Source organism: Taudactylus pleione, unplaced genomic scaffold (genome assembly GCF_031769625.1).
Source record: "Taudactylus pleione unplaced genomic scaffold, aTauple2 ptg000711l, whole genome shotgun sequence".
Taxonomy (NCBI): Eukaryota; Metazoa; Chordata; class Amphibia; order Anura; family Myobatrachidae; genus Taudactylus; species Taudactylus pleione.
Genome location: NW_028285113.1, coordinates 12998016 through 13011043, shown reverse-complemented (window position 1 = coordinate 13011043; position 13028 = coordinate 12998016). Strand labels below are relative to the sequence as shown.

General features: G+C 42.2%; 1 protein-coding gene across 3 annotated transcripts in view; it reads right to left on the bottom strand.

Annotated features, from left to right (window-relative positions):
• ATM (ATM serine/threonine kinase) overlaps positions 1–13028 on the bottom strand; it is a 245664-nt gene that overhangs the window by 15523 nt on the left and 217113 nt on the right. For all 3 annotated transcript variants that reach the window (XM_088456725.1, XM_088456727.1, XM_088456726.1), the window contains exons 56-57: positions 721–837; positions 490–639 (exon numbers count right to left, since the gene is read on the bottom strand). In XM_088456725.1, coding sequence (XP_088312851.1) covers positions 490–639; positions 721–837 — 267 coding nt within the window. The remainder of the gene's footprint in view (positions 1–489; positions 640–720; positions 838–13028) is intronic.

The following is a 13028-nucleotide window of genomic DNA, read 5'->3' as shown; positions in this document are numbered from 1 at the left end:
ATATGGTCATAGAAATTCAAAGATATTGGTTGCATGCATTTGCAAATACATGGGAAGCTGCTAGGCCACGTCACGGCTTCTCTGTCACTAGTAGTTCCTAACACTAAGGGGTTCACGTCCGGGGCGCAGTGCACCCCGAAAAACGTCCAGCCCATGACCCTCCCAGGGCATCACACGAAAAATGGAAAAAGAGTGACAGTGCAGTGTAAAGTATAGATGTGTAAGACTAACTAATAAGTGTTGAAAAAGGGGTTAAAATATATGTGAAATATTACATGAATAAAATACAAACATAACAGGTGATGTGAAAAGCAACTATGTGTATTAAGTGGTGATGCCCTGAGGAGGCCAGGCGGGCCACTTTTGAATCTCATCACTTTAAATCTACAACTGGACTGCAAAATAAAATGAACAAAACTGAAGTAATGTCTTGCAATGTATGACTGTGTGCACAGCGTTGGAATCTTAGAATAATCACAGCGCACCAACCATCATTCTCTTCTGGCACTGCAAATTACTGTAGTCATTAGGCCGGTAACGACTGTGTGCACCATCGTCTGCATTGACCAGGTATTCACCAATTGGAACTGTCCCCAAACACCACTCCAGGACGCCGCTTCTCTGAGAGAGTGGCACCACCTGACGACACATGGAAATCGGTAACATATCACATATATGTATATTCCATGCCAGTGATTTCACATATAAAGCAAGTATCACCTTGTATCTGCGAATAGTTAGCTTTCTCCTCCTAGTCTCGCTATTCCTCTGCAATAATGTATTACACATCTGGAAGACCTGCTGCATCACAGCATCTTGTCTCAGATCATCCCGGCCCTTTAAACAAGAACATAAGCAAAAGTTATCGCATTGCAGATGCGATAACAGCTATGGAGAAAGAGACATTATTAAATGCAATCGTATATATGGTAATTCCTCAGCATTCCATAGACTGGGAAACAAAATTCTCCCTATGCAGCAAATCACTCTGCAGTGTCATATCTTTTTTTTTGCTTTTTAGGCCTGTAGCCAAATTTTTGGACTCTGCAATTGAAATTTGCGCTGACAAGTCATTACAGCTTTTACACAGACAGTACTCTAGAATCTCTTATACATTTTGCTGTCAGTCTTCGTCTCACTGTAACTTCTATGCTGAGGGGAGATAGATTGTCAGCATTATGCAAATATCAGCCTAGGACAGCGAGCCTGCCGAGCCGCCACAAGCTCTTCTAGATATGACAGGTTTATACATTGTGTCCTCTTGATCTCATACTCTGCTCAAATACAAAAACCTACTTCAGCAGATTGAATGCTGAAAAGTTCAGTTTCATGCAGGAGGACACAGTTGCTATATGAAGTTATTATTTATTAATGTTTAAATTCCCTTTTTTGTTTTTCTCTCTAGCTGCATAGGTGCTGCGGCCACACAATCCAATCAGGTACTGACCCCACTACATACGACCCTCGCATGTTTAATGTTTTGCAGGTGCTGGGGTCCTCTGTGCGCAATTGGGACCACTGGCATTACAGAAATAGGGACAATGTCCACCTTAATTACATGGAGACGCAATATATGCTTAGTTCTGAATCGCTGTATCAGGCATGATTCTGGACTGAAATGTGGATGCTGCCAACCAGCTGGGATTGACACAACCAATAATAGGGATGATGAGTCTAACATACTGGTGTTGTTCACCAGGAAGTAGGTAGGGGCTTGGCTGCGGCCAGCACGCAGGTCCCGGCCCCCTGAGTTGGTTCTGAGCATGATTGAGGAGAGTCGTCAGCAAGCAGGGTCTGGTAATGGAACAGGAATGCTGAGGCCAAAGGGGAATAGCAAGAGAATGGTCATAACACAAAGCTGAGGTCAGTAATGTGCAGCTTAAAAAGAGTCAATTGAGAAATACAGGAAGAAGTCTGGTAACAGGGTACATAAGGGGACAGTCCTGCACGCTCATCCCTATAGACAGTAAGGATGGAACTGGCATGAATAGTGTGGGACACAAGGAAGGGAGGCCACTGTAAGGAAAAGAGGAGGAGAGCAGAGGGCACTGGTAACACGGAGGGACCCGAAACAGCAGCTCAAGACCCGGTAAACTCCTGATGGGACAGCGTTATTTGGAATAAAGCGCCCAGCACTTTTTTAAATGCTGTTAGTAAATGTGCTACCACCACCATGTGGTAAGGGATTCCACATCTAGACGCTGCTGATGGTAAAACGTTTTAACCTCTACTTATAATTTAACTCTTGCATTCTAGTTTTTTGAAGATGCTGATCACCTCGGAACCTCCAGAGAGATGCTTAAACCTCAACTCCTATATTCAAGATGTTTGCTAACTAGTCACTTATAAAATGTTAATACTATGTTTGTGCAATTATTCCTCTTTTTATGGATGCCACAACGTTATTCACGATGTCCGGCATTGTGAGGTGCTGCTCAGCTTCCTAAGTGGTGGCTGAAGGCTTCCCCATCCTTCACAATCTATCTGTATAAGCAACACTTTACATAATTGTGCATAGGAAGGAAAACATGTCTGTATGCAAGTTTTATGTAATGTGTGTTTAAGGGTCTGTAATAGCTTTCCTTTTAAATAAAAAACAAGAACTAATAATGGCATGGTCCAAGCTATCCAGTGGATTTGGAGCCCACAGGTGAGTGGTAAAGGGTGATGCTGTATCATTTGATGCCAAGGGCCTTGTTGTACTCTTCCAGAACTGAAAGTCTAGACCAGCACAAGGACAGAGGAGCAGAGTGTGGATGGACCACCATTGCGGTTCCTTAATAATTTTGCCATCGGCAGCAATGGATCGTTACACCCCTGAATATATCGGGATGCAGTCAGGAAGCCGACGGCCGAAATTCCAACCGCCGGCTACCCAACTGTTTAATCCCGACAGGGGACTGATAGGCGTTGAAATCCCAACCCCTATCATCCCTATGCTGAGAGCCCGACGCCCGGCATACCGAACAAAGGTAAGCCGGGCAGCAGGGGCGGACACCCGCACTTGGGAGGGTTAGATGTGGTCTACTGCATGAAAACATTTACAGTAGGCAATATCAGAGACTTTCTGAACAGTTCAAATTGCTAAATCTAAATATATACATATCATTAGATTAAAATGAAAAATAGGATTTTGGTAATTACCGATAAATTTCTTTCTCCGATTCCATAGGGGACACTGCATATACACGGGTGAGAGAGTGGAGCCTGGCATTTTACATTTCTTTAGAAGTGTAGTTGGCTCCTCCCCCTCTATACCCCAACCAACCTTAAGATTAACCAAGCCCGTGTGGAAACAGGGAGCATAGCCAACCGAGGAAGGAGAGACAAGAAGAAGGAACCAACCAAGAAGGTTCAAGACCCTGAACAGCCAACAAAACTGACAATAGAACCATATTCTGCAAACAACCATGAAAAACTCGCCAAACACTGCAGTTAGGAACAGCGCTGGGAGGGCATCCAGTGTCCTCGATGGAATCTGAGAAAAGGATTTATTGGTAAGTACCAAAATCCTATTTTGTCTTTCAACCACTAGAGAACACTAGAGCATATACATTGGGGACGTCCCAAAGCTGAACCCCCCGGGAGGGAAGGCGCTGAGAAACTGGCAAAACCTTGCAACCAACACTAGAGAACACTAGAGCATATACATTGGGGACGTCCCAAAGCTGAACCCCCCAGGAGGGAAGGCGCCGAGAGACTTGCAAAACCTTGCGATTAACACTCCGCGTCCCCCCCCCTCACCAAGAACGCAGAGTGTATCAGGGAGTACCAACAAGAAAATTGTTGCAGCATGGTAATAATATGAGAACAAGACTCAAGAAAACCTGAACCACATCCAGAAACAGTAGAGATGCAATGACAGCCAACCCAAGAATAACCACAAGGGTGATCAACCTGGAAGGCCAAAACCACAAGTTACAAAAAAAGAGTTTGGCAAGTGCAGGGCACAGCTGTATGGGAAGAAGAACAATGATGTAGAAAGAGTGAATGAACGAAGCTACAACTCTGATCCTATAAAGCGAAGACAATAGTCAACCACAGAACGGTCAACCAGGACCATACAGGAAGTCCACGTAGTGCAGAAGCACAAACCCATCCAATTTGGAGGAATCAGAGGGTTAAGATGTCGGAACACACCACAAGGTTTAGATTCCAAAAGGTAGGAGGCACCAAAGGTGACTGGACTCAAAAACTCCATGCAGAAGGTTAGCTGATCAGGAAGCTGGACAACAGATACCAAAATCCACGAAAAGGGTAGCAGCATGTACCCTCAACGAGTCCAGGCAAAAACCAGTAACCACTGGCACCTGAAGGAGTGACAAAACCGGGACAACCAAAAGAAGTATAAGAGAACTACGGCGTGCAACACCAAGCGGCAGAAGACTTACAATTAGATGGAAGCGTGCCAATGACACCTGTCCAGGTCTAGCAGGAATAACAAACTTCGGGCAACCTGATAGTCTCAGGAGCATAGCTGGCGACTCCGGATGCAGCAGAGTGACCAGAATGAACTCTGCCAACGAAGAACCAGCCCTCACAGCAACAGTGACGGGTCGCCAGCATGAAATACAAAGATGTAAGAGCCGCACAAGGAGATGCCCATCGTGGAGCCGCGTTAAGAAGTCAGAAAACCTTTTCCACGGACCTCTAAGAGACAGCGTAGTATCAAAGGAACATGTAGAAAAGGGGCCCTAGACTGCACACCCTGAATATATATATATATATATATATATATATATATATATATATATATATATATGAAAAAGAAGTGTAAGAAGACATGCGCCTAATAGTGTAGTATTTAAAAATGGTGATAATTCGTGCTCATAGAAGTGATTGTGCGTACCAAAAAGAAAAACTTTTGAACTTATCTGTAGATCCAGAAGGTGGGTGGTCTATATAAGGCAGGTTGAGTGAGATGTCATCTGCTTGATCACCTTCTAAGAAGCTAAAATGGGCTCATAGGAGAAAGAATGTATATAGTGTAGTATTTCCTTTCAATTAGTAGTAGTATAATTACATATAGAGGCTGCGTACCAGAAAATGCTAAGTAGATAGCCTGTAGTTTGTCATCCACCACGTAACTTTTAGTGCCCTCTCTCCGTCCCTCTATGGAGAGTATATGTTCAATATATGAGAGCTAAATATAAATAATCCCTCGTCAGTATATTTGAACATAGGGTTATTTTATTCAGTTACAAGGTATGGGGAGACATCACATGAAACAAACAAACAAAAAATAAAAAATAAAGTTTTTGTGCTTATCTTTAAAAGGGGGTACCCAGTCCTCATGGATATGTATCCAAAAAACACCAGAGAGCCTGGGTCAAACGGCCTCAACGCGTTTCATCCCTTTGGGACTTCTTCAGAAGGCCATAGGAACAGGTACAAAAGGGAGGAATAACCAAATCAATATGGAAGGGAAACTTATAAGGAAATCCTTATGGGTGCAAGACCAAAAATTAGGCCCTCCTTTGCTGAAGATAGAGATGACAAAACACAAAAGGATTTTTTAGATCAGCAGGTAAGAAGACCCCCAGAGATCCAGGATTATCAAAACAGCGGACCTCAGGGACCCCAAAAAGAAGAAGAAACCTAGGCTCAGAGGAAATAGAGGAGGTAGAAGACAGAGACATATATAACTGAAACATCTACAGAAAAAAACTTGCTAAAACTATCTTTAATCTGTCTTCTAAACAGCTATCAGTGAAAGTGAAATCTCATTATTAAGTAAGGGCCTAAAATTTTCGCCTTCAGTGACCCCCAATATATTTGATCTCTTCGTTGAGTTAAATCGATTCATAGCAACCCTTTGTAGGAAAAAGTTTTTTGCACGACAACAATTAGACAGAGAAGCTGATGAGGCATCCCCAATATTATTGGATCTGTGAGATGTTCCAGCAATTAATGCGCTAAATAATCTTTTGGAAGAAAATAGCTGTGAAATACACAATGAGACCCAGAAATTGTTTGATATAAATAAAAATAGAGGTAAATTCAAGTTAAAATCGGAATTCTACACAATAAAATCAAAAGTGACCAGTATAGAGAGTTTCTACAAAACAACTCTAAACGATTTCAAAAAAATGTGTAAAAAATCTAACCAGGCTCAACTAACAACTAAAAAAGGGAACCTAAATAAATGGGAAAGAAAAGCGATCAAAAACCTGATAAAAATTTCTTCAATAATCATCAAAGAGGCGGATAAAGGAGGGGGACTTATAGTCCAAGATAAAGTTGATTATATTAAGGAAGCCAAAAGGCAGCTAGAAGATACTATGTTTTACAAAAAACTGACTACCAACCCAACAGAAAAGTTCCTATTTGAACTACAGGTTTACTTTAGGAAGCTATGATAGATGGGATCATATCCAAAGAGGAGTTTCGATTTCTTTATCCTACCCACCCTTCAGTTCCAATTTATTATCACTTACCCAAAATTCACAAATCCCTCACTTCACCCCCGGGGCGCCCTATTATTTCAGGCATTAATTCTTTATCATGGAATTTATCATTTTATGTTGATTCATTTTTACAACCATGGATGTCCACTTTAAAATCACATATTAAAGATACCACACATTTTCTACAATTGATCCAGGATATTGAATGGAAAGATTCATATGGCTTTCTAACTCTTGATGTTCAAAGTCTTTACTCAAATATTCCTCATGATCAGGGTATTAAAGCAATCTCAAATAGACTCAGTATAGATAATGATCTCATAGAAAGACATAGAAAGTTTATCCTGGATTCAATTTCATACATTCTTCATCAAAATTACTTTTTGTTCTTAGACACGTATTATTTACAGGCGATAGGTACGGCCATGGGGACCAGATTTGCACCGAGCTACACCAACCTCTACATGGGTGAGGTGGAGGAGCACCTAGTGTGGGGTGGCGGCTTTGGCGCAAACCTGGTCCTCTATGGCCGGTATATTGATGATTTAATTATTATTTGGGATGGGGATCACTCCTCTGCACTAGAGTTTGTCACTTATCTTAATCTTAACACTTATAATTTAAAATTTACACACGATTATCAAAGAAATCGGACACATTTTTTAGATCTGCCCCTAGAAATTAAAGATAATAGAATCTGTTCCTCCAATTATGTGAAAGACGGTGGGAGGGATGCTTATTTCAGTAGTGCCCATTACCCCCCACGGAAAAAGAATATTCCTAAGGGACAGCTATTACGGTTACGTCGTAATTGCTCAGAGGTAGCAACATTTCAACATTTCAAAAACAGGCAAATGGAATGATGGATTCTTTTCGACAACGAGGATACCCAGATTTGATCTTTAAGAGAGCTTACGATGAGGTAAAAACCCTAGACAGAAATGCTCTCCTAGAACATAGAACTGAAAAGACAATATCTAAGGAGGTTTCTGAAAATAGGGAATTAGCGTTTATATCAACATATAATAATCATTGTTCAGAAATAAAAAGTATTATAAGGAAAAATTATAACATCCTTAAACAGGATTATGTATTAAACGATCTCATCCCAAATAAACCTGCTTTCATTTTCAGAAAGAATAAATCATTGAAGACACTATTGGCACCAAGTTTTTTAAAACCAATAGATAATACAAAAGAGAGTATTCTGAATACCATGTGGCTACAAACTAAACCAAAGGGTTTTTATAAATGTGGGAGTAATAAATGTCTGACATGCAATCATGTAGTAAATAAAACAACATCTATATTGACTAATGTAGGAAATAGAAACTATGAAATAAAGAGCTTTATTAATTGCAATACCCAATTTGTCATATATATGCTTTCCTGTGAGTGCAATTATAAGTACATTGGTAGAACTACCAGAAAGTTGAAAACTAATTTTTTAGAGCACCGCAGAAATATTTTCAAAAAAGTGCGATCTCATAGCGTATCCAGACCCTTCTGTGATGCCCATAATGGAGACCACAATAGCTTGAAAGTGGTTTTAACTGAATTCATTCCACTAACAAAAAGAGGAGGAGGATAGATTTAGAAATCTGTGCAGACAAGAGGTCTTCTGGATGTTTCAGATGAATTCAATTTACCAAGAAGGTCTCAATGAAGCAATCAAATTGAATGTAGTAATATAGGTCTAAGATATGAGAACAGGTGTCTGAATATCCAACATCTTCACCCATCCTATATGAGTAGAACAATTTTTATGAAAAATGATAGAGGTCTTTTCGTGTTTTACTATATACTATTTATGTGGATATTCACTAATGTGTATGTGATCACAGATGGTTTGTGCAATTGGGTATATTCTAGTGTCATTTATACGACAATGTAGTTCTATTGCAGTAATAATATGCAGTTCATATATGGGACTGTGTTGCATATGTATTCATACATATGTATGCAAATTTATATGTTTGTCTATATATCTATTATGGATGTCGATATTTTATATTTGGGAATTTTATTGGTATGTGTAGCAAATTAATGAAACTAAATAGAATTCAATTATACATTCTGACACAAAAATGACCTTCTCTAAGCTATACTCTATTTTAAAAGATTAAAGACTAGTAAAATATGTTTTCCCCTAGTCCTGGATATTTTGCTATTATCCTGAATAAAAAGATATAAATACTACATTACTCAGAATCCTACACTATAAAAGGATGTAATTGATAGATCTAAAAAGAGAAACTATATGCTTAATATCATGTGATCGGAAAGATCTAAAAACTACATTACCCAGGATTCCACACTACAAAAGGCCGTAATTGATAGGCCCATTCAGATAAACTATATGCATAACATCACGTGATCAGAATGAGCTTAGTAGCCTTTTCGTAATGGGCTATTCAATAATACTGATACGAATAGCGGCCACGTAGTATAAGATTATGATGCAACATCAAAGATGTGTGGAGCGATCACGTGATATAAACACGTGTTTATTTGGACCAATAATAAGGGAATAAATATGCGTCTCCATGACTACCTGGAGACTATAAACACGGAGTTCCCCCTGAAATCACGTGATAGCGATCATATCACGTGACCGGGATCGGGACCCAGAGAAAAAGGAAAATAAGGTTAAGCATTCTAAATAGTAAATGTTTTAATTGTCAAAAGCAGATTCTCTGTATTTGTTTATGTAGAGTGTATAAGTAGGTCTGCCTCCAGTATTTATTTTTAGCAATGTTCTTAATATATCTGTTAATGAGCTGATGATTACGATCAGGTGCAAATGAGTACGGATATCAGAAGGGGTATAAAAAGGCCCCATGAGACCCACAATGTTATACCTTTGAAAAAGCTGTTATTTGATACAGCGAAACGCGTTAGAGCGAAACGCGTTAGTCCCAACACCAGGACATCACCCTTATCTGCTAAGTGACTCCACTAACAGTGGCATTGCTATACCAATTACCCTGGACCAGCTTACCGGATTTACTACCTTTGGGACTCTTCTTTTCAATTACTGTTTATCCACATCCTGGATTTCAAGAGAGACATCCACCGTGAACTTTGGAGGACTCCAAGTGCAGCGTACCAACTGTGTATGTTAATAGGAGTATCCCCCTATCAGTGCCAGGAATGGTAACTATACTATGAACAGTTCTATACATCATTGACCCAAGTGTCATGTGCAGACTATTGACTATCTATACAGGACAGCCACAGTGATTATTCATATAAATGTTATTTATGCCCATATGGTTATTGGACATCCGGAAGTTTAATAGGAACAGGCACTATTGTTGTGGACTCACATCAGGGTGTATCATTGCTGTATTTTTTAATTATTTTATGATATGTATTTTATTGTTATTTGTATATTACATTTATTAAAGCAACATGAGTTGTTAATGAAATAAGTATCTATTTCTGAGAGTCCATCATCAAAGCGCTACTACACATCTTGTTTTTAGCAGAAAACATGACTCATCGAAGTCAAACAACGGAGGTCCAATTCCGATACAGGTGTGAAAATTGAAGCCTTTCCCGCCGATGCACCTTCGATAGCATAGGTGCAGTGACCATCCGTTTGCTTTGGAGCCCCATACACAGCAGGATTCACTGAACTGTCATCTTAGACACACGTCTGGTGGCCCCCAGGTTAATTTTGACGGTGAGCTGCTCCACTGCAGCGTGTCGGTCGACCCTCACGCACCTTCGTAGCAGATGTTCTCCTTTCACATAATTGGCACGTGGTGCTCTGCAGTTTCCAGGTCGGTTATTTGCATTGGTGCCATTTGTCTAGTCACACATCTTCACCACTGCAGCACGCAAACAGTTCACAAACTGCGCTATTTCAAAAATACTGCCACCCTTCGCCCGAAAGCCAATAATCCTCCCTTTTTGCAACGCAGATAAATCGCCCCTTTTACCCATGACAGCAACGAGTGATATGTGTGCAGACGGCCTATTACACACCTTATTTACCCACCAAGCCAGTGCACGGAACGTTACATACTTCACGGGCTACGCGCTGCCAAGGTCAAATTTAGGAGGTGGTCATAATAATGTGACTAGACTGCGTGTATATATATATATATATATTTATTTTTTTTTAAATTTGGAATGTGGGAAGAAACCGGAGCACCCGGAATCGAACCCATGATCTCAGTGCTGTGAGGCAGCAATGGCCAATACACCTTGAGGCGGACTTATTCTGACCTAACCACTAGCCAAGCGAGGTAGCGGGGCCAACATACAATACCATGTTGTCTCTTAGTAGCTGGCCAGCCCCGTTTGCGGAAATCATACAGGACAAAGAGAGAATCTGTCCTACGCATGTCTTTTGTCCTGTCCACGTAAATCCGGAGAGCTTGCATGATATCCAGAAGGCATCCTCCGGTGAGGAATCTGGAACCTGGAAAGAAAGAACCACAATCTCTTGATTGATGTGGAACCTAGAAACAACCTTAGTAAGGTAGCCTAGTCGTGTTCGAAGGACAGCTCTGTCCTAGTGAAAGATTAGAAAGGGAGAGCGACAAGACAATGTGCTTAAGTCCGACATCCGTTGGGCAGAGACTATGGCAAGGAGGAAGACAGTCTTCAAGGTAAGCCAACAGATGTCTACAGTGTTCAAAAGCTTAAAAGGCGAAGACTGAAGGACCCTAAGGACCAGGGACAAATTCCATGGAGCCACTGGCGGTACAAACGGGGTTTGTACGTGTAGGACACCCTGAAAAAGGGTCCGAACATCAGGCAACAGCGCAATCTGCCTCTGAAAGAGGACTGAAAGAGCTGGAACCTGCACCTTCAGTGAAGCAAGACAGAAGCCCAAATCCAGCCCTGGCTGCAAAAAGGAGAGTCGGAATGACCTGGGGTTAAGATTCCTAGCCGAACACCAGTCAGTCAAAGAAAGTCCTCCAAACCAGATGGTAAATCCTAGCTGAAGAGGGCTTATGGGCATTGTGCATAGCGTTAATGACTGACCTGGAGAACCCCTTAGCTCTCAAGACGACGGGCCAGATCTGAATGAAAGCATTGGCCCTGAGATAGAAGATCTGGCCGCAGTGGAAGGCGCAGGGGAGTATCGACGGAGAGACCCTTAATCAGGAGCCACTAGGATCACCGTGCCGCCCTCCAACTTCAATTTGCGGAATTAGAGAGATTGAAGGAAAGATGTACAGAAGTGGTAAGGTCCTCCGAACCGCCAGAGCATCCACCAGAAAGGCCCCCGAATCTCTGGTACCAGAGCAGTGCCTCAGGACCTGGTGATTGTGTTGAGACGCCATAATGTCGATATCCAGCAATTCCCAGCGAAGAACCAAAAGATGAAAGACGTCTGGATGTAGGGCCCATTTGCCCAAATTAATGTCCTGCTGGCTTAGGAAGTCCGCTTCCCAATTTTGCACTCCGGGAATGTAAACCACTGACAGAGACGGAAAAGAAGAATGCTGCTGACTTCCCTCATGGCGGCACGACTGAGTACCGCCCTGATGATTTATGTAGGCGACAGCCGTCGCGTTGTTGGACTGTATCTGGACAGGGCGATCTTGAAGCAGAGGTAAAGCCCATCATAGGGCCCTGTAAACTGCTCGGAGTTCCAGAATGTTGATCGGCAATCGGATCTCCCAAGCTGACCACTGTCCCTGGAAAGGACACCACCCCCCAACCCCGAAGACTTACATCGGTGGTAAAGAGGATCAAGGAACGACCCTTGGTCAGATGGGACTCCTGGAACCACCACAAGAGGGAGTAACGTACCTCCTGAGAGAGAGCAATCGTCTGAGACCTGAGACGTAGATGGGATTTATCCCACCGGGCTAGAGTCTCCAATTGGAGGCCGGGAATTAAACTGGGCATACTCCACCATGTCGAAGGTGGAGACCAGGAGACACCCGGCGGTGATGCAGAAACAAACGTATTTTGGACTGCAAGTCCCGAACCCTACCGGGAGGAACACCCTCTGAGCCCTGGAGTCCAGTAAGGCCCCCAAATTCACCATTTTCTGTGAGTTAGAAAGAATTTCTTCCAACTGATGACCTATCCACGAGCCTGGAGAAGATCCATTGTGACCCGGATGTGCTCCCTGAGTATTCCCGGGGACTGGGCCAAGAGAAGCAAGTCATACAGATAGGGAATAATTCAGATTCCCTTGCTCTGAAGATGAGCCGCCATGACCGCCATGATCTTCGTGAAGACTCGAGAAGCCGTGGAAGGTCCAAAAGGCAAAGCACGAAACTGGAAATTATCCTCTTGGACTGCAAACCTGAGGAACCGCTGGTGACTGATACGGATGGGAACATGCAAATAGGCATCCTGGATATCTAAGAAGGCCATGAAGTCCCCCGGCTCCATGGCTAGAATAATGGAGTGAAGTGATTCCATTCAGAACATGGGAATTTTCATGTACCTGTTTGAGAGACTTCAGGTTGAGAATTGGTCGGAAAAACCAGTTTAGCTTCCGGACCCGAAACAGATTGCTATAGAAGCCCGTACCCCGCTGAGACGGGGGAACTGGAACAATGACCCTGGGGGCCACAAGAGAGCGAATGGACTTTCTTAAAGCTGCTGCTATTTCCTGATCTAAAGGAGGACCTGTGGATAAAA